This window comes from Pinus tabuliformis, chromosome 1_2 (assembly GCF_031772625.1).
Source record: "Pinus tabuliformis cultivar Carrire ecotype Pingquan chromosome 1_2, CPIR1, whole genome shotgun sequence".
NCBI classification, from domain to species: domain Eukaryota; kingdom Viridiplantae; phylum Streptophyta; class Pinopsida; order Pinales; family Pinaceae; genus Pinus; species Pinus tabuliformis.
The window spans coordinates 942,957,095-942,981,345 of NC_142298.1; the positions used below are offsets into that span (position 1 = coordinate 942,957,095).

At 40.1% G+C, this 24,251-nt stretch overlaps 1 protein-coding gene across 1 annotated transcript in view; it reads right to left on the reverse strand.

Moving 5' to 3' along the window:
• Nucleotides 1-24,251, reverse strand: part of LOC149209054 (importin subunit alpha-9-like) — a 271,565-nt gene that overhangs the window by 195,675 nt on the left and 51,639 nt on the right. Inside the window, exons 3-4 of the mRNA XM_089396272.1 lie at nt 9,071-9,224; nt 8,835-8,937 (exon numbers count right to left, since the gene is read on the reverse strand). Of these exons, the coding sequence (XP_089252398.1) occupies nt 8,835-8,937; nt 9,071-9,224 (257 nt within the window). The remainder of the gene's footprint in view (nt 1-8,834; nt 8,938-9,070; nt 9,225-24,251) is intronic.

Genomic DNA, 24,251 nt, shown 5'->3' on the forward strand with positions numbered 1-24,251 from the left:
ATAAAGGAATGTACTCATTCCTATAGAAGGAATGCACCTAAGCTCCCTCTTGGCTTAGGAATTTCCAAGTTTCTTCCAAGTAAGAAACTTGTTTCCAGGCTCCCTCTTAATTAGGGAGGGAGATGATGGGACAACTAGCTGCTTGAAGACCTCCTCCTCACTATGTCATGAACTCCTTTTTGTTATCTAAGAGTCTTCTGTTAGTTTTTGGTAGCATCGGAAGTGCTCTAGACTTGAAAATTGGTGGAAAGGCTAAGGCACATGAGTTCTAAAGAACCCAGAACCTATTTAGTTAAATTCCAGCCGGATTGTATTTTATTAAAATAATTAATATTTTTAATAGAGTTCCTAAGTCTAAACTTAGGGAAATTAAAATATTAAAGGGTATTAATCAAAATATGGGTGAGAATAATTTAGAATGCGGATCAAGTCATGTTTTAATCTTAGTCGTTGATTAGAGACTTCATCTCGGTTGTTGAAGACTAAAGAGGGAAAGTATAAAATGGAGGCTTGGGGTTCATTTGGAAAGACACACAGAGAGATTAGGGAAATCAATTTTCTCAAGTGAGAAGTTCTCAAGAGGAAAATCAATTGGGGAGATCTTGCAGCTGAGGGGCAGAGAGACTCTGGGAGAAGGACTTTCCATAGAATACAGACTAGAGAGGCAGAGAGAGCTTGCAAAGAGGCAGCGCAGTAGCCAAGAGAGCTAAAGCAAAAAAGTTGTCTGTCACACAGAATCCAGAACTGTCAGGAACTGTCAGAACCGCTGGGAGAGCTAACGCAGAGCCAGCACAGAACGCAAAATCCAAAACTGACGTAACTGCCGAGAACTGTCGGAACTGTCGAGAACAGTCGGAACAGTCAGGAGAGATGACGCAGAGGGCAGAGAAGGTGATGCAAGGCTGACGCAGAGCCAGCGCAGAAATAGCCAGGGTTATCCAATCTTGTGTCAAATCAGCCGAAATTCTGCCAACTGAAGTGAGGTAAAACTCACTCAAATTTTCCGCCAGTATTTTTCTCTGTAAAGGATTGTTGGATGAGCATCCTAGATTTGTATTCAGATATTTCTCCTTCATAATAATAAGCCCTCAAAACTGCTACACCGATTTTCCCGCATTGGGTTTTTTCGAGGACTATTGTGTCCAAAAATAAGTGTCATATGTATCTTGTTCTTTGCTCTAGTTTATGTTTCATGAGATCAAATATTTAATTAGTGTAAGCTATCGAAGTAATTTGCTTCAATGTTCAGAAGAATAACTTGATGAATGTAATTTAAAAATCAAGTAGGTGAAGTAGATTCATATTTGCTGCAGAAGGGGTTCCTTCGAGTGTAGGAATTTTAACATGGTATCAGAGGATTGATTTTGAAACAGGAAGAGCAGATCCAGTGTTGAGCAGTGAGGCTGAAAGTTGCACTTGGCAGCAATTCGAATCCCCTTAAAGGGATTGCGCAGTCCTTGCCAAGAAGCAGATCTGAGGAAATCTCTCTCTGAGTGAGATGACAGAGAGGTACAATTTCCAGTTCGTGAGTTTGCAGAGGCAAAGGGAGTGACGCAAAGCCTCAACACAGTGCTTCAAGGGCGTAGTCTGGAAAAGAACGAAGACACGTAGAAGGGGAATTTTCTCCGCAGAGAACTTTCTGCCAGAAAGTTCGAATTTCTCACTTGTTGAGTTAGTTCGACAGTTGGGTGAAATGGCATCGCATGGGCTCAGAGATCAGGACAGGTTGGAAGGAGCCTCCAACTATGTCATATGGAAGGCCAAAATCTTAGCTGTTTTGGAGGAACATGATCTCGAAGCCTACATCAAGAGTATTGTGGAAGGCGAAGAGGCTCATCCTCGATGGAGTTCGAGATCATGTGGTCTCACACTTGCAGGGCAAGGATACAGCTCGAGAAATGTGAGAAGCCTTTTCTTCTCTGTATGAAGGCTCTTCCGAACAGTGAAAGATGTATTTGGAGCAGAAGTTACAACGGACTTTGATGCAGAAAGGAGAAGGGGTGAACCTCTATCTTCAACGTCTTCAGGACACTAGAGCCCAGCTTGCTGCAGTGGGGTCCACTCCTCAACCAACCGCAATGGTGAGGATAGCCCTGAATGGAGTCTCTGATGAATGGAAAGTTTTCGTCCAAAGCATTCGGGCAGAGAAAAAACTACCTTCATGGGAGGAGATGTGGGCGGCTCTTCAAAAGGAGTTAAGGAGGGACCTAAAGAAGGTCAGCCTCAGTGGCAGTAGTGGGAGTGGCACAAAGACGAAGGAGGAGGAGGACAACGTAGCTCTAGCATCGAAGGGACAACAGAAACCGAAACAAAAGGAGGACATTTCGAAGGTGAAATGTTTCAATTGTGGTGAGATGGGCCACTATGCATCCCAGTGTCCTTTGAAGAAAAAGGACAAGGATGAGAAACATGATCCTAAGGTTTCTTAAGCAAAGATTGACAAGGATGAGTTGCCATGAGTGCCCACGCATCTCCAAGAGGGAGATGGAGCGATATTGAGTTGTAGTTGGGAGGACTACATGTGGGCAAGATCCTTGAGAAGTCCACCTCTTGGATCAATTCCTTGCTACGGGATCCCAAGATTCAACAATATCGTGATGGACTTAGTGTCAGATGATGCAGTGGAGTGTTTGGAGGACAGATGCAGTAGCTTGGGACCAGATACTGATCATCGCAGAGCAAGGTTGGCAGTAGTGCAATTGGCACAATGCAGAAGTCAGCAACAGCGCAGAAGATTCAGAGGGTCAGAGACTAGTAGCAGTCAGATTCGAACATTTCATTGTATTATGCTGAACACAGTTAAGTTCAGTTAATTTTAGATGTTTTTCAGTTGCTTCTCTCAACAACTGAGTTGCAATACGAATGCAGTGTTAGCAGTGGCAATGCTAGAAGCATAGCAGATGCAGCGTTTGAGAGGGAGTTGTAGTACAAATGAAGTAGCGGCAATGGCAGTGTCATGGGCAACAATACAGTAGCAGTAGCAGCACAGTGTTGGTGGCAATAGAAGTGCAAAAAGGAAATGCTTCAGAAACAGAGCAGCATGCAGGTGGACATTGTTGCTAGAGCACTTTCCTCGCTAAGAGGGAGTGTTAGTTTTTGGTAGCATCAGAAGTGATCTCGCCTTGAAAATTGGTGGAAAGGTTGAGGCACATGAGTTCTAAATAACCCGTAATCGTTTGGTGAAATTCCACCCGAATTGTATTTTATTAAAATAATTAATATTTTTAATGAAGTTCTTAAGTCTAAACGTAGGGAAATTAAAATATTAATGGGTATTAATCAAAATATGGGTGAGAATGATCTAGAAAGCAGATCAAGTCATGTTTTAATCTTAGTCGTTGATTAGAGAATTAATCTCAGTTGTTGAAGACTCAACAGGAAAAGTATAAAATGGAGGCTTGAGTTCATTTGGAAAGACACACAGAGAGATTTAGGAAATCAATTTTCTGAGGTGAGAAGTTCTCAGGAGGAAAATCGATTGGGGAGATCTTACAACTGAGGGGCAGAGAGAATACAGGAGGACTTTCCGGAGAATACAAAACAGAGAGGCGGAGAGAGCTTGCAAAGAGGCAGCGTAGTAGCCGGGAGAGCTGACGCAGAAAAACTGCCTATCACACAGAATCCAGAACTGACATAATAGCCAAAACTACCAGGAACTGCCGAAACTGTCAAGAACTGTTGGAACAGTCGGGAGAGTTGACACAAAGGCAACGCAGTAGCCAGGAGAGTTGACACAGAGCCAACGCAAAAAGCAGAATCCAGAACTGCCAAAATTGTCGGGAACTGTTGAAACTGTCGGAATAGTCAGGAGAGCTGACGCAGAGGGCAGAGAAGCTGATGCAGGGTTGACACAGAGCCAGCGCAGAAATAACCGGAGTTAGCCAGTCTTGTGCCGGATCAGCCGAAATTCTGTAGGGTGAAGTGAGGTAAAACTCACTAAGATTTTCCGCCAACATTTTTCTCTGTAAAGGATTACTGGATGATCATCCTAGATTTGTATTCAAATATTTCTCCTACATAATAATAAACCCTCAAAACTGTTGCATCAGTTTTCCAGCATTGGGTTTTTCCAGGGACTATTGTATCCAAAAATAAGTGTGTCCTATGTATCTTGTTCTTTGCTCTAGTTTTTGTTTCATGAGATCAAATATTTAATTAGTGTAGGCTGCATAAGTAATTTCTTTCAGTATTCAGAAGAATAACTCAATAAATGTAATTTAAAAATCAAGTAGGTGAAGTAGATTCAGATTTGCAACAGTAGGGGTTCCTTCGAGTGTAGGAATCTTCACATACTCATGTTTGGGACTTCTACATAGGGCACCGACCATCCATTGCTTTCATCCCTGAGTCAGCCATGTCATCACCAGAATGTGATCCATCAGTCCATATCTGGCCTTCCTTCATGCCATGTTTACTTGAGGATCTTTCATCCTACTACATGTGCATCCGTGGTGGAAGACATCCATAGACCTTCCCTTGGAAGCCCTGCAGATATTTGTTCAAAAATAAAGGAATGAACTTTAAAATCAACATTACCTTTCTGATGGTCTTTCATCATGACATCTACAAGTTTACATCAGCATCCTGCATACATATCGACACATCTCCCAAAGATATATGTTGTTAAGGGTCTCTTTCTTTTTCAGAGTCTTCATATCTTTCATGGAGATATCCTAGTCAAATCTTCTTGTTCTTCCAAATGTTGATTGCCTTTACCAAGGTTGCATATCTCACGATCTCTTCCTTTGTTTCTTCACACATTTAATTCCCAAGAGCTTCCAATCAGAGCTCCTCAAATATAGTCAACCACCTCATACTTCATCTAGTGTGACCCATGCCTTCCGGCATCCTTTCATAGGAGGAGATTCCTTTCCTTTGATCATGCTTCTCAAGATAGAGCAGTGATCCATGTTACCTGCAACCATAAAACATGACTTTATAATATTGAATAGAAGCATACATACCTCATTTACCTTTAAGTCATCTAGGCTTCTTTCAGCAGCTTCCTTGATTGAAAAGAACTTCAACCCCTTGATCTGCTTCATCTCTTATGCCATCATAACATCATCCCATGAATTCCATAAGTTGGAGTTCCTGATGAAACACTTGCTTCCTCTATAGATTGGTGAACCTTCCGATGAATATTCCATCAAAGAATCTTGAGGATCTTGCATATCCCTATCCAACAGATGTTACCTTTTGACTGATGTATGAAAAGCCTTGTCCTGGATGACTTCTTCCTTTTTCCCATAAGAGTTACTTGAGCTTTCAATGAGGTTCCCAAGAGCTATATCCTTCATATTTGACTACCATAGATTTTGTTCCAGACATCCTTCATGTTTCCTATGATGATGTCACGAGCTCTTACTTCTAATGCTTTTCCTCTTCCTAGGATTTCTTCTTTTCAGCTTCCTCCACTTCTTCGGTGAAATGGGCTTCTTCTCTATCTTTCTTGTTATTTCCCTTCTTAAGCTCAGGACAATCTTTCTTGTAATGCACATAGCATTGAATCTTAGCTATGTTCTTCTTTCCTTTCCGAGGACAAAATCAAACTTCTCCTTCCTTCCGGCAAATGTTTGAACACCCTATTGCCCTCGACTTGTCTTCTCCTATCTTGCATAGAAACCACAAGTTGTTGAATGAAATAGCTTTCTTTACCTTGTTCTCAGTTAGTGTATTTAGAACAAAGGAGATCATTTCCATATTTGAAATCATCTCTCCCAGATCTTGTAGTTGAGATCTTATGAAGATAATCCTTTATTGTTTAGATTCTCTTCCGGATCCATCGCATAAGGATTCTTTTCCATCGACGTTTCGAACCAGCAACGATGGTTCATCTTCAGGATGAACCATCGTTGCTGGTTCGAAACGTCGATGGAAAAGAATCCTTATGCGATGGATCCGGAAGAGAATCTAAACAATGATGTAACTCATAGAAACCTCAAAGACAAGATAATCCTTTATCCTTTGATACCTTCAATAGCTCTAAGTAATATGACCTTCTTTATCGTATCTTCAGATAATAGTTTTACCAGCTTATCATATATCTCCTTTGATGTCTCCAATCGTGCTCTATAGGGAATGAGGGTACCTTTCACTGATTTCATGAGAATCCCTTGAGCCCTTTGATCCCTTTCAATGTATTCAGATAATGCTTGAGCTTCGGAGGGATTGGAGGCTTTTCCATAGATATGATCAATGACTTCACTTTCTTTGAGGACTATGTCTATCCTCCTTTTTCATGCAAGGAAGTTCAATGACCCAGCCAACTTATAGATCTCCTTGCAAAATGAAGTCATTTTACTAGATTAGATTATAGAATAAAAGATACTTACTTGACAAGTGAAGAAGAAATCTTCAACTTGATCCCTTTGATGGTGGTTGACGAAGATGTATTAGTGCCCTTTTGGATGATCTTCTTCCAAATGAAATCCCTTCTTCAATAAAAAGGAGATTGCCCCTTTTATGTTGACAACGCTTTTTGATCTAGCTCCCTTTGTTGATGGTGATTGATGAGGATGTCTTGATGCTTCCTCGAATGATCTTCTTTAAGGATGAGGGAGGAGTGCTTGCTTCAATGAGAGGGAACTTGCCTTATAGGCTATAGCCTTTTGAAGATGATGATAATGCCTTTAGCCTTCTTTGGATAACTAACCTTCAAGATACTTCAACTTCTTCGGTGGTGAATGAGTGCAGATCCAGAAATGCTTCTAGGGTTCAACTTTTTCCAAGATGATATGATCTTTGTCCTTGAAGTGCTTCTCTTGGATGTCTATACTTTGGGCTACCTTGCTTTGTAGATCTCTTCAACTTGATGAGGGTCTTTGTGGTCTTTTTGATGATGACTAGACGATCAAAAAGTTTTGTTGGTGTAGACTTCTTCTTTGATGTAGATCTCAGCTTCACTTTGATATACTACGACTTGCTTTGATGCTTTTCTTGAAACTCGGTCCTTGAGTGTCTCTTTGATAAGATGCCCTTCCTTAACTGTCACCTTAGCTCTGAAACCATGTTGAGAAATCTAGGGCATCGATACTTAGGTGATTTCTCTTCTATTAATAACTTCTTGTGAGTGTTTTCTACTTCTTTAGATTAGGATCTTCTTTACTTAAGTTATTCGTGTTCTTCTTCATCAAACAGCTACCAATGCATGAACATAAATAGACAAGACATACAGAATGTAGGCTATAAGCCAGGGCCAAAACCTCTTACTCTTTGAGAGGAAAACCAACACAAATTCTTCTTATAGAGATTCCAATTGATGAATACCAAGACCAAGACCCTTGACCTATTTGCCACTCCAATACCAAGACACAAGTTCTCTAGACAGTCAACCTTCTTGACTCCTCTTCCACTTCGACCTTCTTAGCTCCAAGACATAGAATTAACACGAACTGAGATGGCACAGAAACACATCACTGTAATGTCACCGAACTGTGATTACTTAGCAGCATCGAAGCCAAGATAGCACCGAATCTCTGTGATATATAACTGAACTGTAGTTTCTTCATAGCACCGAATCTGTGGTCTCCATTATAGCACTGATCTGTGGCTACTTCATAGCACCGAGACTCTCTCACAGAAATCTGAACTTCATGACTGTAATGATATCCGAACTGTTGACTGTAATGACATCCAAACTCCTTGATTTTAATGATATCTAAGGTCCTTGACTGTAATGACATCCGAACTAGTCACTGTAATTATCCACCCGAATTTCAGAGAGATATCCGAACTTGTCTTCTGTGGAAATGAGAAGACCCTTCCCACATATTTATAGTGGTTTGTCTATATAAATAAGCTGACATGTGCATATGAATAGGGGTGTCTCTGTAAGGTGAGGCCGGCATGAGTTCTTCACTTCATCTAAAGGCCGACTTGAAGAGGAGAACTTGTGCTTGTCTTTAGTGGGCTACTAGACCATTCTATTGACTCGTATACATTTGTAACATGCCCAAGAAGGATTCTTCATACATGACATTGACTTTAATGACAAATCCTAAAGGCTCTCAATGGGAGCCATCTAAAAATAATATATCTTGCTCATGAAACCCATGAAGCAAGTATTACAATAATAATTTTATTTCTTTTCTTTTCATCATTTACAAAAATCACAATTACATGTCATTATGAAGACCAAACCTAGTTACACTTTTCAACATAAAATACCTATCCACAGTCCAGCGAAATCAATTTAAAGAAGAAGCAGAAATGAGGAAATGAAAAACAGTCCAGCAAGGTTCGAGCTGGATAGGGCACAGCAAAATGAAAGAGTCTATGTAGTGTGGCAGGAATGGGAAGTCTGTGTGCGTCACGGCAGGAATGGACAATTATGTCCATGGCCCCATTATTATTTACTTAAACCAGAAAACAATGAAACCTTAAATCTTGAACCCATAGAAAAATTCATATTTAAAGTCAGGCTGAGGCTTCAATTGAAGCTGATTCGCATTTGTTTAGGTTTGGCTTTGAGAATTGTCCTTGAGGTTCAGCGAATCTGAATGAATTTCAATTTTTTTTGAGGTTCATCGAATTTTGATCCTCAAGGTTTGAATTTGGAAAACCCTGTGACATAGTCTACAATTAAGGTCCCAGGCATGTCATGTCAATAAGGTACCAAATCCTGATTGCTACTCACTTATTCCTTGTCTTTGACCTGATGAATACTCACTAACAGTAGGTAGGCAGAAGTAATATGTCTTGGAATGGCAAATGGCAAAAGCATTCCCCTAAGACATCCCATAGGTGAGGAAAAATACTCTTCAAAGCACAAAAGAAAATTGAAGGTTTAACACAAGATCAGGGATACACTAAGAAAAACTCATGCAACTCACCACCAAGGTGCGCGATCAGCAATGGAAAGGCAGGTAAAAGGGCTCTTGTTTGTTCCGAGTCACCTGTTGCAATATTTGTGAGGCACCAAGCTGCCTCCAATAACTGCACCACAATAAATAATCAACATATGTTCCAAATTCTTTCATCGTGGTTATCCACGAACTAATCCCAAATTTCCCAATCAATAAACCAAAAAAGGGAATTGTAAATGTTGAAATGTATCTCAATCCCTGACCTGCTCATCTGAGGAGCCAAACGAAATGCATTGAACCAGTACAGGGACAACACCAGCATGTACAGCAGCATCCACTGGAGGTACTACAGTCTGTGAAAGCAGCCTTCTCAAGCTCCGGAGGACTTCCATCTTCTTCTTGAACGAACCCTTGCCTCTGTGTCAAAGAACAGACAAATAAAGACATCGAAACAAAATTTACAAACAGAAACACTAGAATATATGATTGTGAAACAAAAATTAAATGCACACTTGCAACCAGTAAAAAATGGATGGCATGTGAAACATAAATCAAATGCACAATCGCAACCAGTAAAAAATGAATGGTAAAATATGATCAGAATCTATGAGACCAACCCTATATCTCTCCAATGTGAAATCTGATTACTAAAATGCACTTCATACTGATGTTTGATATCATGTCTTTGTTTTATATTCACGACAGTGGACCCGAGGATCCGTACGATATAATGCAAGTCCACCTGTTTGCATGTGTGATGCACTGCAATTCTGAGTGCAATTCTGAGTATCTGTCTGCCTACTCTCATATTAATTGAGACACAGTTATGATTTCTTCTCTGAGCAATCTGAACCATAGTGTCTCTCTGACCTCGAGGGAACTTATTGTTCATAATAAAGTCATGTGTTAGAAAGTTAAGGAATTTAATGGAATAAAGGATTTTGAAAAGGGTGGGTTTTTTTACAGAGGCAGATTTGTGTAGAAGGATGAGTTTTAGGGGAAATGATGCAATTTCACTAAAGTTCTGATATCACTGTTACAGACCAGTCTCCATGTTGCCACGAGAGAAAAACCCAAACAATGAAAAGAAATTAGCATGCAAAGCAACCTACTCAAACTCTATGGGGAAAAGCAACAGTGATCAATCCTACAACTACATACCTTGAATAAGGTGTTAGAATATGGCTATCAACATCCCTCCCATATGGTCAAAACTCATATGGTCAGTGCCAGCATTGCTGTCCATTGCCTTCTCTCCTGCCTGCAAAACTCACATGATTAAACTCACCAATCTGTTGCTGCACCAACATACCATGTCTAGGTCACTTATTTGGTACAATGGATGGACAGTTGCCATTGCCAGCTCATCTCAGTAATGAATGTTAAATTTCCTTGAAACACTGCAACTACTTAGATGAATTACTGAAAACTGAAACCAGATTTACTTTCACCAAGATACAGAATCTCTTAATAATTTATAAGCAGAGGAAAATAATCAAGAGGTAAAAACACATGCACACAAATTGACACGCTTGTTTACCCACAAAACCCAAAATGGAAAACCTGTTTTCTTTGTTGTGGTATCTTATTGATTGTTCTTTGAGTGAATGATCTATTACAAAGCAATCTGTCTCTGAGAAAGTGTTTTGCTTCTTCTCACAAATCTCAGTTGATACAATTAATCTCGGCTTGCCTTGATCACTCCTTGATCTCAGCCCTCTAGCATGCAACTGTTCCTCTGCGAGTTAACTGAGAGTCCAACTGATTCTCTCTCCAATCAACACTTGGAGTCTTAACTCGTTCTCCCTTCAATCAAGACTAAAGACTAACTCACACCAGCTGAATTTGTAACTGCCACCTCGTTTTGTAGTCAAACTGATGAAGACTCCACTTAACTGAAGCTCCAACTCTATGCATGCCATCTTGATGATTATTCCAATAAACTGGAAATAAACTCATCCTAACTGAAGTCTAACTCATGAGCTTGCACTCATACTGAGAGAAAGACAAATCAAGGTCTTCATTGGCTAAGGCACAAGCCAAAAGACCTTTACTCGCAACATTTGGAAGAACCTCCTCCACCTAGATCTGTCTCCAACACCACCACGTTATCCACTGTTGTAGTTTCTCCCTCTAAACTAGAAGACTTCTCTACTTCCTACTGTGGAACCTGATCTGAAGAATTGTTCCTTCCAATGATGCTCCTAGGATCCTAATCTTGGGCATCTAACAATGTCATATCATACAAGTTGAGGCTCTTAGTAGTACCTGAAGAATCACTCTTCCTTGCCACTTGCCCCCCTTAGCAACTGACATTGTTCCTGTATCCAAGACGCTAGCCTTGTACTTCTTCACACTTCCCTCTACTCCATGCTTCACTTTGCACACCACATCTGAGCCTGCTACTGATTTTCCCTCTGGTCGTGGCACAATCTCCCAAAAAATCGTTCTTCGTGATGGAGGAAGCTTCCTCCACCATGGCATCCTACCAAACCTGTTAAGACGTTTCCTCCTCAAAACTAGAAGGCTCCGAGTCTATCAACTCAGTCATCAATGCCATATACTTGGTGTATCTATGTGGTTTTTTGCTCTGTCTGAATGTGGTATTGAGAGGTCCAACTCTCTCTTGATCCTCCCTAAACAACTCTTTTGCCCACCTGACTCGAACTCTCCCTGTACTGGGCGTCACTGAATGAGTGGTTGCCTCCGCTCGTCTTCGTCTCTCCTCCTAAGCGGTCCTCTTGCCACCTAGCTGAGACTCAATCTGTGAAACGGGCTAAGCCTCCTTCTTGGGAGCGTGAAGCTCCTCCTCATGTACTCCAACATGCTCTCACTCTAAGGACTCCCTCAAAGCTCTACTTTCCTCAAACCTCACGTCTTTACTCTGTGCATTTCCTACCTTGTTACTCAAGGGTGCGCCTATCTCAACCTGTAGCCTGTACAAATTCTTCATCCTCACACCTATCTATTTCATACATCCAAAAGCTAAGTGCTTGAGGTAAGTGTTACCTCTGTTGAAGATGACATCATAACCCGTATCCTCTAGGGTAGCCATTGAAACAAGATTCTTCTTCAAGCTTGGAACATAGAGGACATCTTTGAGATGGAGAGAGCTAGCTGACTCCTAGCTCTATGTGAAACTGCATGTCCTTCTCCTCCAGCTTGCTGAAATTCTCCTTGTTTCCGGTCATATGGAGGGATGCTCCTGAATTAATATACCATACATTATTGCTTGCTAAGCTTGCCATGAAATCTATCAATGAGAAATCTTTCTCGAACTGAGAAGAAAACACATCTATCTCAGTTGATGCAGCCACATGGTCCTTACTGGACTCCTAATTAGGACACTTAGTGGCATAGTGCCCGAACTCATGGCAATGGAAGCACATGATCTTTCTCAGATCTTTCTTCTTCTTCTCGTTGTTCCGACTAGACTCGACCTCTCCTTGGCCCTTCTTGCCCTTAGCTTTGCTATCTTTGCCTGTCAGGGCAAAGTTATCCTTGTCCTTTGTCATAGTTGATCTACCAGCTCTTGTTCTCCTCTAGATTTCTTCTTGGAAGCAATCTGACCACGGCCTTTCCCAGCTAGGAAGATTCTCTCTGCCATTGACTGTATCCTGAAAATTCTCCTAAGACTTATGAAGTCCCAGTAATGCAAGACTCACAAGGTTATTATTTTCTACAGTATCGCCCACTCCAGCTAGCTCATCCGGAACATGAGTGAATTTCGAAAGATACGTAATGATGGGCTCTCCTTTGCTCATTTGGATACTTCTTAGCTTCTCCTTCAAGGCAAGATTCCTGACATCACTGGAACCCTAATACAAATCTCAGATGGCTTTCCACATCTCATATGTTGTATTCTTCCCATGGAGATGAGGGATAATATGATTGTTGAACCCCTCAAGAATGATTATCCTCGCCTTGGTGTCATTCTTGTTATGTTGGATCAATTGTTGGGCATCTTGAGGCGGATTTATTTGATTCACCACAATTTCTAGCACCCCATTATCTTCCAACACCACTAAGATCTACTCCTTCCATGAGCAGAAGTTTGAGGCTCCCTCTAAACTATGATATGTCTTTGTCCTTGGAATGCCATACTGTTATCCAAAGAATGGTCTCCAAAACTCTAGCGCAAGCCTTCTGCCTGATATCCACTCTTCACTGACTGATCAATTTGGTGTTGGTCTTTATGCTGATCTCTGCTCTGATACCATGTTAAATTTCCTTGAAACTCTGCAACTACATAGATGAATTACTAGAAACAAGGCGGCAATTGAAAACTAAACCAAATTTACTTTCACAAAGATATAAAGTTTCTTAACAATTTATAAGCAGCGGAAAAAAATCGAAAGATAAAAACATATGCACACAAATTGACATGCTTATTTACATAGGTAACCCAAACGGGAAAACCTGTTTTCTTTGTTGTGGTATTTCATTGTTTTTTCTTTGAGCAATTGATCTGTTGCAAAGTAATTTGTCTCTGAGAAATCGTTTTGTTTCTCCTCACAAATTTCAGTTCATACAATTGATCTCGGCTTGCCTTGATCACTGCTTGAACTCAACCCTCTAGCACGCAATTGTTCATCTGTTGAATAGTCTTGACTTGCCCTGCAAATCCCCGCATCTTGCTCCTTGATCTTTGAAGTAACAGACTTCAATGGCAACAGAAATATACATATAAATATCTTTGTTAATAAAATGAATATTGAATTGATGATTACATTCTTAGAGAGAGGCCCAGTTATATACAACCTTAGGTGCCTCTTGGTGAAAGGGCATGATCTTTGGTCATGCCTTTCTGCCTAAATACTACAACTAATCTAATTTTATATAATCCTAACTAATTTTTACATAACATTGCCTTCCTCTCGAAAGAATGCTTTGTCCTCAAAGCACATGTAACGACGGATATTGTTGACAAAATGATTCATTCTCCCAAGAAGCTTCTTCTTCGAGTAAGTCCTTCCACTTGATAAGATATTCCTTGATAGTACGATATCGAAGCTTTCTCTCTAGTAGACAAAACACCTTCTGGTTCTAGAATGACTCTTCCCTCATCATCTAGGGATGGAAGCATTGTTTGCACTGTTTGATTGTTACCTAGTGCCCTTTTAAGGCAAGATACGTGGAAGACGTTGTGAACACGACTTGTCTCTGGAAGGCTTAAACCATACGCAACTTGGCTAATCTTTTTGTTGATCTGATAAGGTCCATAAAACTTTGGTGCCATATGTTTTTTCCTTTTTGTTTTAAGGATAATTATTTGTATGGTTGGAGCTTGACAAACACCCATTCTCCGACTTCAAACTCTCTTTCGATTTTGTTACGGTCTGCTTGTTGCTTCATACTATTCCTTGCATTATTCAAGTTTTCTTTTAATATTCGGATGATTTTTTGGGTTTCTTCTAGTTGATCTTTAACAGCAAGTAGATTTGTCTGGACAATAGCTAGATCCTTCCATTTCGGGGCTTCATACCCATATAAAGCTTGAAATGGTATCATTTTTGCTAACGTATGATAAGTGGAATTATACCACCACTCAGCAAGATGTAACCATTGAGCCCACTTATTTTGTTTTTCTGTAGTGTAGCAACGTAGGTAGGCCTCCAAACATTTATTGACAACCTCTGTTTGGACATTTGTCCAAGGATGATAAGCGGAGCTCATATTTAGGTAGGTTCCTATATGATTGAACAATTCCTTCCAGAAATTACCTTTGAACTTGGCATCTCCATCACTCACAACGACTTTCGGAAAACCGTGTAACTTATATATATTTTTGCAAAATATTTCATCGATTTCTTTTGCTGAGTATGATTTCTTTATTGCCATAAAGTGAGCATATTTGGTGAGTCTGTCGACTACCACAAAAATCTTGTCCTTGCCTTTAGATACTGGTAATCCTTCGATAAAGTCCATCAAGATTTCTTCCCATTTCTGATTTGGAATGTTTAAAGGGTGAAGTAATCCTGGTGTCGTAATATTTTCACTTTTATTCCTTTGACATGTGTCACATTCTGCTACATACTTCTGAATATCATGATTCATTCCCTTCCAAAAGAAGGATTGACGTGCATTGTAGTAAGTCTTAAAGAATCCTACATGTCTAGCTGACGGTGAGTCATGTGATTCCTTGAGTATCTTAAACTTAAACTTGGAATTTGTATTTAGATAGATTCTTCCCTTGTACCATAGGATATCATTCTTCCACTCAAATTTTGAGTTGTTGGGAAGGTTATTGATTATTGCCATTATTTCCGGATCCTTAGCATACTCACTTCGAATTTCGTTAAGCCACTTAGGGACAACAACCAAAATTGCAAGTAGTGTTGGTTCTTCATCTTTCCTAGATAGGGCATTTGCTACTACATTGTCTTTACCTCTTTTATGTAGTATTTCCAAGCCAAAAGCGGTAATTTTTTCAATCCATTTTTGTTGTTCTTCGGAAAGTGTTTCTTGTTGAAGGAGATGCTAGAGACTGTTGTGGTCTGTTCGAATAGAAAACTTATTGCCCAAAAGATATTGCCTCCACTTAGCTAGTGCATGCATGATAGCGAGCATTTCTTTGTTGTATGTGGATTTGAGGCGTTCTCTTTTGTTGAGCTTCCTACTTTCAAAAGCTATTGGATGTCCTTGTTGCATTAATACTGCACCTATACGGAATCCAGAAGCATCACACTCAATGATAAATGGTTTAAAAAAATCTGGTGTTGCTAATACGGGAGCATTAGACATACTTTCCTTTAATTTTTCAAAACACCTTCCTGCTTCCTCATCCCATAGAAACGAATTCTTCTTTAAAAGATTTGTTAGAGGTGCAGTTATATGTGCATATTTTTTAATAAATCTTCGGTAATATCCAGTCAAACCTAAGAACCCTCTTAGCTTGGATATATTAGCAGGTTTGGTCCATTCTTTTATAGCTTTGATTTTATTAGGGTCCACCTTTACGCCTTCATGGGATATAATGTGTCCAAGGTATTCTACTTCTTCCTTTCCAAAGGTGCATTTGGATTTTTTTGCGTAAAATTGGTGTTCTTTAAGTAGTGTAAGAACTTTGTCCAAATGTTGCAAGTGCTCCTTCCAAGTTTTACTGTAAATTAGAATATCGTCAAAGAATACTAATACAAACTTCCTAAGATGTGGACAAAATAATTCGTTCATGGTTTGCTTGAAACGTTGTTGGAGCATTGGTTAATCCAAACAGCATTACTTTAAATTCATAGTGACCTTCATGTGTTCGGAATGTCATTTTTGGTATGTCCTCTAACCTGATTCTAATTTGATAGTGGCCTAATCTTAAGTCCAATTTTGAGAAATACTTTGTGCCATGCAACTCATCCAACATTTCGTCGATAAAGGGGATTGGGAACTTGTTTTTGATTGTTATTTTGTTTAATCCTCTATAATCAATGCATAGCCTGAATGAACCATCTTTCTTCCTTATCAATACCACTGGAGCAGCGTAAGGACTTTTACTTTTCGAGATGATCCCACACTTTAAGAAGTCTTCGATTAATCTCTCAATTTTCACTTTTTGGTGTTGTGGATATCGATATGACTTGATGTTGACAGGGCCTGATCATGCCTTGACTTCTATTGCATGCTCAATTTCTCTATTAGGCGGCATCTTCATAGGTAGGTCTTGAAATACTTTTTCATGCTTCCAAATTAGATCTTGTATCTTTGGTGACTCTTCACTGGTCATATTTGTAGATAACATTTCTAATTGGTGACATTGTACTACATAAGCAGGTGCTCCTTTTCGAATCATCTTCATCATCTGAGATGATGATACAATTTGATTCTCTGGTGCTTGGAATCCGTGCAATTTGTATTTCTGACCTCCCCATTTGAATTTTATAAATTGTACTTGGTGGTTGGCGACATAAGTACCTAAAGTTCATAGCCATTGGATACCTAAGACTACATCTACTCCTCCTAACGGTACCGTGAAGAACGGAGACTCTAAACTGAAGTCTTGAATCTGCAATTTAACCTTATGGCATTTCCCCACCTTTTCAATCTTCTTACCGTCAGCTACCATCACCTTCATGTTTGGTAAGGGAAATGAAAAATTATTGAGCCTCTTTGCCACGGTTGCATCTAAAAAATTGTGTGTGCTACCCGAGTCGATGAGAACCACTACGTTGTTCTTCTTTATGTGTCCTTTTAACTTTAAAGTCTGAGGTTGTGATATACCTGTCATAGCTGATAATGACACTTGCGGAATACTTTCGTCATCTAATTCTGGTGAGAATTTTGGGGCATCTTCTGTTTCTTCTATGTCAGAATCTTCACTATTTGAATCATTGGTTGCTTCACAATTATATAGGTTCTTTGGTTCTTTTCCTTTAGCACACCTATGTTTGGGGTCCCACTTCTCACCACAGCGTTTGCATTTACCCTCTTTTATCCTTTGCGTTTCCACATTAGATTTTTCATCTTCATGACGATGTGGTGGAACATATCTTGTATTGTTTGCATCCGCATACTGGGGTATTCTTCGTCTTGAATATGTTTTTTCGGATTTTGACCAAAATATTTGTTTGAATTTCTTTTCGGCTATTTTTGTTTTTCGTCTTGCTACTTCTATTGATGAAATGTCATGCATCTCAAGTTCTACTTAATGGGTTTTGAGTCCCGAGATGTATGATTGAATTAGACGAGATTCTGATAACCCAGGTACTCGTGTTACTAAGGTCTCCCATTCTTGAGTGTATTCATCCACACTTCCTTTTTGTTGTAATTTGATGAGTTTTGAAAATAATTCTTCTTCCTTTACACCTTGGAATCTTTTAAAGAATGCACCCTTAAATTTTCTCCAGCTAACGGCGTGTGTTGTCTTTTTCCACCACATATACCAATTATATGCTTTCCCTTCCATTTTCATGGGTGCGTGCCTGAGCTTTTCGTCATCATCATTGATGTCATATATCTCAAAGTATTCTTCAGCTTTATTTATCCATGCAACATTGTTTTTTTCGTTTCCCTCAAATTTAGGCATCTCAACTTTTGCCCTTCACTGGTATGTCGCTAATGGTTGAGCGAAAAAGGGGTGTTGATTGGTAAAGGTATCCCAGAGTTGCTTGTTTGTAAGAGTCGCATTACTCACTTCTTGGTGGGGTGTCGCTGATTTTTTTGGGGATTCAGCTTTTTCATGAGAGTCTGTTGACTTTGTTGAATCTGATGAGTTGTGCTCTTAATTCTCTTCATTTTCTTGTAGTAATTGTGCAGGTGTACAATTCATCTTTTTACACAGAAGTTTCAGCAATGTTAAGGACTCTCTGAGATCTACTTCTGTTTGGACATGTTGATTTTCCATCTTTATTTCTATTCGATTTGTCGTATCCTGAAGATTTTTGATATTGTCAGCCTGCCCCTCAAGCTTGATCTGGAATTCATCTAATCTTTTATTGACCTCATCGTGGTTGTTATTTACCTTATGCTCTGTGTCAATCAATTTTTTCTGGAAATCATCCATTGTCATTGACATTGAGCGAGTATGTGGGGGCGTGTATTTATCTGCGAGCTTAAATTTTTATTTTTTTCAATTAAAAAATTAATTAATTAAATTGACATTACATATATAACTTATATTAGATTAAGTTATATAATTTATATAACTTACATATATAAATTAATGTCATATATATAAATGGGATTTTGAAATTGACAATTGCTGTTGGAGGAGCTTCGGAGCGATCGAAAATGGCCGTCGCACCTGCAGCTGTTTCATCCGCAGCCGAGTTCCATCGGATCCATAAGCTTCCAGCCCGGGCCACGAAGCGGAACCAGATCAGCGAAAACGGGAAGGAAGGGTTTGCGCGACGGGTTTCGCGCTACCTCAACGGCGAAGGAGAGAAGAATGATTTGGAAAAAATGGATCTGGTTTGCAAGGAGGGCAACCCGAGAGACCTGACAAACATAGACCGAGCGGGTAGCAGGAATGGGGCGTACACGAAGGGAAGGGCCAGGGTTTCTGCAGATATCTGTTCTGCATCTGCCCAGGGCCATGGTCACACAAAGGCTCCCTTCCGCACTGGATCACGGCCCCAGATCGCAGATCTGATTCGGGGACTAGCAGCGGTCAAGATAGATCCGGAAGAATCTGCTCCTGAAATGGAGACTGATACCCTACTTCACAAGTACGGGGAAAGAAAACAGAAAAAGGATGCAGATGACATGTTTGACAAAATGCCTCAGAGCGTTGTTAGCCCAAACAGGGGATCGTCCTCTGTCTCAGCTCAATCAGAGAGCGTGGAAAAGGAGTATGGCAGCCAGCAGAAACCAGAAAGGTCAAAACCATTCCAGATTCTGATCGCACACATCTCCGGCAAGTCAATACTGCAATGGGTGAGATCTTCAGATCTGGTGAAAGAGCTCAAGCTACTCATGGAAAAAAGGACGGGGATTCCACCAATGCATCAGCGTCTTCTTTATGAAGGTAAACAATTGGAAGATACCTATCCCCTATCCTGGTATAATGTTCAAAGAAATGTCACCATTACCCTGTCCATGCGTCTGCGAGGGGGTGCTGTAGGACAGCCAGCTTCAGCTTCAGCGGCAGCCTTCTCCTATAAAGATGCAGTCCACTCAAAGAAGCCCAAGGAAAAAGCTCCCCCCGCTCCAGCTCCCAAACCCTTCTTAGTGGACAAGTCGGAGGACATTCCGTCCATTGAAGTAGCTCATCCCATTTTAGACCAGCATTATCAGGGTCTGGCAGAGAATGGCATCATCTGCAGGTTCAATGGGCTATGGCCTAGTACAACAGATCTGCACCAATGGATTAATGCAAATTGGACCGACAATTACAGGATTCTCTTATGCTCCAAAGGCTTCTTTATAACAATATTTTATGACAGCGAGGATTACCAAAGAATCTTAACTAAAGGCCCTTGGTTTTGGAATTCTGCGGGTCTGTTCCTTACTCCGTGGTTCCCAGAGTTTGATCCTTCCACTGTTGTCATCTCAAAACTCCCGATCTGGGTTAGACTCCCTAACCTTCCGGCGCACTTATGGAGTTTTGTTGTATTTGAAGCCATTGGCAATTCCTTAGGTCGTCACATTGAAACAGATCAGTCAAGAGGGCTACAAGGAATGTATACCTATGCCAGAATCTGCGCAGAAATAGATATAAGCAAGGGCCTCCCTGATCAGATTAATATCAAAGTAGGTGATTTCCATTGGTCTCAACCTCTGGATTATGAGAATACAGCATTCCGGTGCCGATACTGCCATCTCACAGGGCACCTTCAAAATTCGTGTCCATCAATGCCATTCAAAAAAAAGAAAGCCAAATCCAAACCAAAAGATAAAAGATGGACACCGCAAGAACCCCCCTCATTTGACGACTTATTTGCTTCCAGCTCGGATGAAGAGGATGTGGAGGAAGATGTGGCAGTCGTAGAAGAAAGGACAGAAAAGGCTTCTCCCGATGGGCGGCCCGCGGAAGCAACTGTCACTCCCGTCACTCAGAAACGATCTCATGAGTCGTCTCACTCGGATTCAGATAAGGAGCTTCCGCCTCTAGCCCAAATCAGTCACCAAATTGTTCTCAATCAACCTGGCCCAAGTGGATGGGTCAAAGTCGGCAAAAAGAAAGGGAAAAAAAGTCGACCAAGTGTTCCCACACTTGGTGGGTAGTTCCTTTGGTTTGGTTCGGTCTCCCTTCTTCTAGTTCGGTTGGGTTAGCTTTGCTTTCGTTTCTTCTTCTCTTGGGAACCGAGGTGGATTTTGTATCCTTTCCGGCTGCCCTTTTTGTTTTGGGGTTCTGCCGCCCTGCGTGGTGGGCAGCGTTCCCTTTTTCTGATCCTGGAAGTCCAGTTTGCTCTTGTTTTTGAGTATTGGAAGTTTAGGGGCCTCAGCGTTGGTTCCCCTTCGGGGAAGCCTGAGGACCCTAAGTTTTTGTATTTGTAGAAATTGTTGTATATAATAGAAACACCGCAGCTTACAAAAAAAAAAAATGTCATATATATAAATTAATAATGTAAATATATATTATATATAATTAACTGGAACAGTCACATTGATTGATGGACTTTTTGACGGTTCAAAAACTTAGGGAATATTACCACAGACGTGGTCAATGGCAAAATATGGTGGTAATTCGAACGGCAATTAAATGGACACGGTGTAATGACAGGGAACGGCGGAAGCACGAACAACGCGCAAAAGGGATAGCAAAATTCGAAGAGCGGATGGACGTAGGCAGTGGCACGATGGCAGATAGGGTCGAGGGAACGAAGCAGAAGTTGATTGCGGGTAGGGTCGAAGAGAGTCGATTGGTGATTACATGTCACTCGAACAAGGAATGGAAGATCAGCGACGACAAGCAGAGAATGAGCAGGCAACGCAGAGGGTGGAACGTGACTAGAGCGCAGGGGCAGTGTGGGGCGTGAGTGAATGCGGGGGACAAGGAATTGATGTACAGTGAATCGGGAAAACGAGTGAGCCTAGTATGATAGGCACAGTGAGTTGTGCAGTGATCTACCAAGAAAAGAACCGCTCTGATACCAGATGAAGTAACAGACTTCAATGGCAACAAAAATATATATATAAATATCTTTACTAATAAAATGAATACTGAATTGATGATTACATTTTTAGAGAGAGGCCCAGTTATATACAACCTTAGGTGCCTCTTGGTGAAAGGGCATGATCTTTGGTCATGCCCTTTTGCCTAAATACTACAGCTAATCTAATTTTACATAATCCTAACTAATTTTTACATAACAATCTTTGCACATTGAAGCCCCTATTTCCTTGCACACTAGGTCCATATTTCCTAGTGCACAAGAGGCTCCTAAATTCTAGTGCACAACTGCCCCTATTTCCTAGCGCACAAATCCATATTTTCTTATGCATTGAGGCTTCTCTTCTCTTGCACACTTGTGACTTCATATTTCTTAGGACACAAGCTCTCAATTCTACACAAATCTCCTAAATCCTTGTGCACTTGTGATGTCCTATTTCCTAGGACACGAGCTCTAAAATTTGCACTCTCCACAATCAAAGATGATCTCACAAACTCGTGAACTGTTGTGTGATTACCTGTGCCTTCGTCCTCCTCTTTATAGGCCCAATTCGAGCGTGCAAGGTGCCTAACTCAATTTAGAAGCTCGAGTTTTGATTGCGAGTTAACTAAGAGTCCAATTGATTCTCTCTCCTATCAAAACTTGGAGTCTCAACTCATTCTCCCTTCAATCAAGATTGAAGACTAACTCGCACTAATTGAACTTGTCACTGCCACCTTGTTCTGTAGTCAAACTGATGAAGACTCCACTCAACTGAAGCTCCAACTCTACGCATGCCATCTTGATGATTATTCCTATAAACTGGAAATAACCTCATCCTAACTGAAGTCTAACTCATGAGCTCACACTCATACTAAGAGAAAGACAAATCGAGGTCTTCACTGGCTAAGGCACAAGACAGAAAACCTTTACTCATTACATTTTCAGCAATGAATAGGCATTTAACAAATATTGTTGAGAGCTTACCATGGTGATGAATAGCTACCAGGAATTGTCATTGCAATCCTTCTTCATAATTAAGATATATTATCTTGAGTTATCTGTGTGTGTTAGCTTTTCGAGACTAGCAACCATGAACATAGGAGAAACAAATATACAAAGAATGTATCTTTTATTATGAATTAGTTACTAAATCTATCACATAAGCTTATTTTTATACATCAAAGTGATGAGTTATTTAATCACCTCCTCAACTAACTTATATTTAATGTTGGGTCCTTAACATTTATTGTGACCCTCTGAAAATATTTTATTGTGTTACCCCAAATAAAAAATCAGAAGGTCAAATTTTTACTGACAAGATGATGATTTACAAAATCTTGATTGCTAGTTGCTCTTTTCCTCCAACCAATCTGGCACTCCCATGGGTGCTCCATCAGGTTGTTGTCGCCCTTATAAAGGTAGAATCCTGCCATGCCATTGAATTCCCTTAACAGTCATCCATATCAAGCAATCACTTTATTGTTCTCATTGTCTAGAGACCCACCTACACATACACAATCATTCAAGACAAGAAATGATTATCAGCTTTGTCACATCACTGTCATCATCCTCGTTCTGGGAGTAGTATTATCAATGACAATAGTATTCCTCTCTTTTCTTTAATCTCTACTTTGAGAAGATCAAATGCTCTCATTTTACAATTCCAGGCTATCCAGCCTGGTTTTCCACAGTAAGTGAAGTGTCCCTCTTCCTCTTTGTTGCTAACTTTGACTTCACGTGTTTTCTTGCTTTGCTTCACTTTGCTTATAACAAGAATGGAATTTTCTGGAGTTATTATCCTCGCCACTCAATTGTTTTTCTTCTGCAATAAGGGTTGATATCATTGTTTCCGAGGACTGTGAAGGCAACTGAGTGAATGTGAATGTCGCATTTGGGGGTAAATTGTTTAAGTATATCGCTTTGGGGCTTTCTTCTTCAACATTTACAGCTACCCCTTCTTAGTCAATTTTCTTTCACTTTCAGTTATGCCTTGTATCTCTTTATCTTTTACATTTCAGCGGTAGCCTTGGCACTCCCACATTTTGTATTTGACTTGCCGTGTTTTCTAGTCCCATTGACCTACCCTATTGGTCACATGTGGACAATAATAAAATTATCTTAACCTATCTTATCTATGCTAATATTTTCATTAGGGACCTCAACTCATTATGTTATTTGACATAGCTACGCCACTAGCAATTCAACCTAAAAATCCGTTGTTTCAAAGAAACTTTAGCATTCTATTTTTTTAATCCAAAAGGTCCATTCAAGTTTCAACTCATCCCAAAGTTCTTTTGATACTTTAATAAGTAAAGATGGTACAACTCAGAGTCAATTATACCAAACGCAATGGTGGATTTGGCTTTGCCATCCGTATTCTTTCATGCTATGATTTTATCTTGTTCTGTAGGTTTTGACCCTGTCCCACTAACTATTCCCAAAATATTTTTATCCATTATAAGCAATTGAGTTTTGACCTTCCAGTTATGGAAATTATAACATAGCTTTTTAAAGAGGGGCTTCCATTTCAATTAAAAAAATATCCTCCAGGTTGTCTGCTCAACCTCTTAAAACTTAAGTAACTTAAAAACTTACTGTCTATAACTGCAGACTTCTTTGAATGTTGACTGTGAATCATAGAAATCTCTCAAAATACAATCTGCAATGCCTGGAAATTCTGGGTCTGCGTCTACCTGATTCTGCTATGAAAGCATCTGCTTCTACTTAACATCATCATCACTGTTGCAGGACAATTTCACAAATAGCACATATGCCTTAAATTTTCGACCTGCTGAATATCATTTATATATACTGAATTGAAGCATTCTCACAATGAGGAAATTTAAGTCACTAATTGGGTTCTACATATATTATATTCTCACTGGCTAGTATTATAATTTGTTTTCATTTGGTGGCA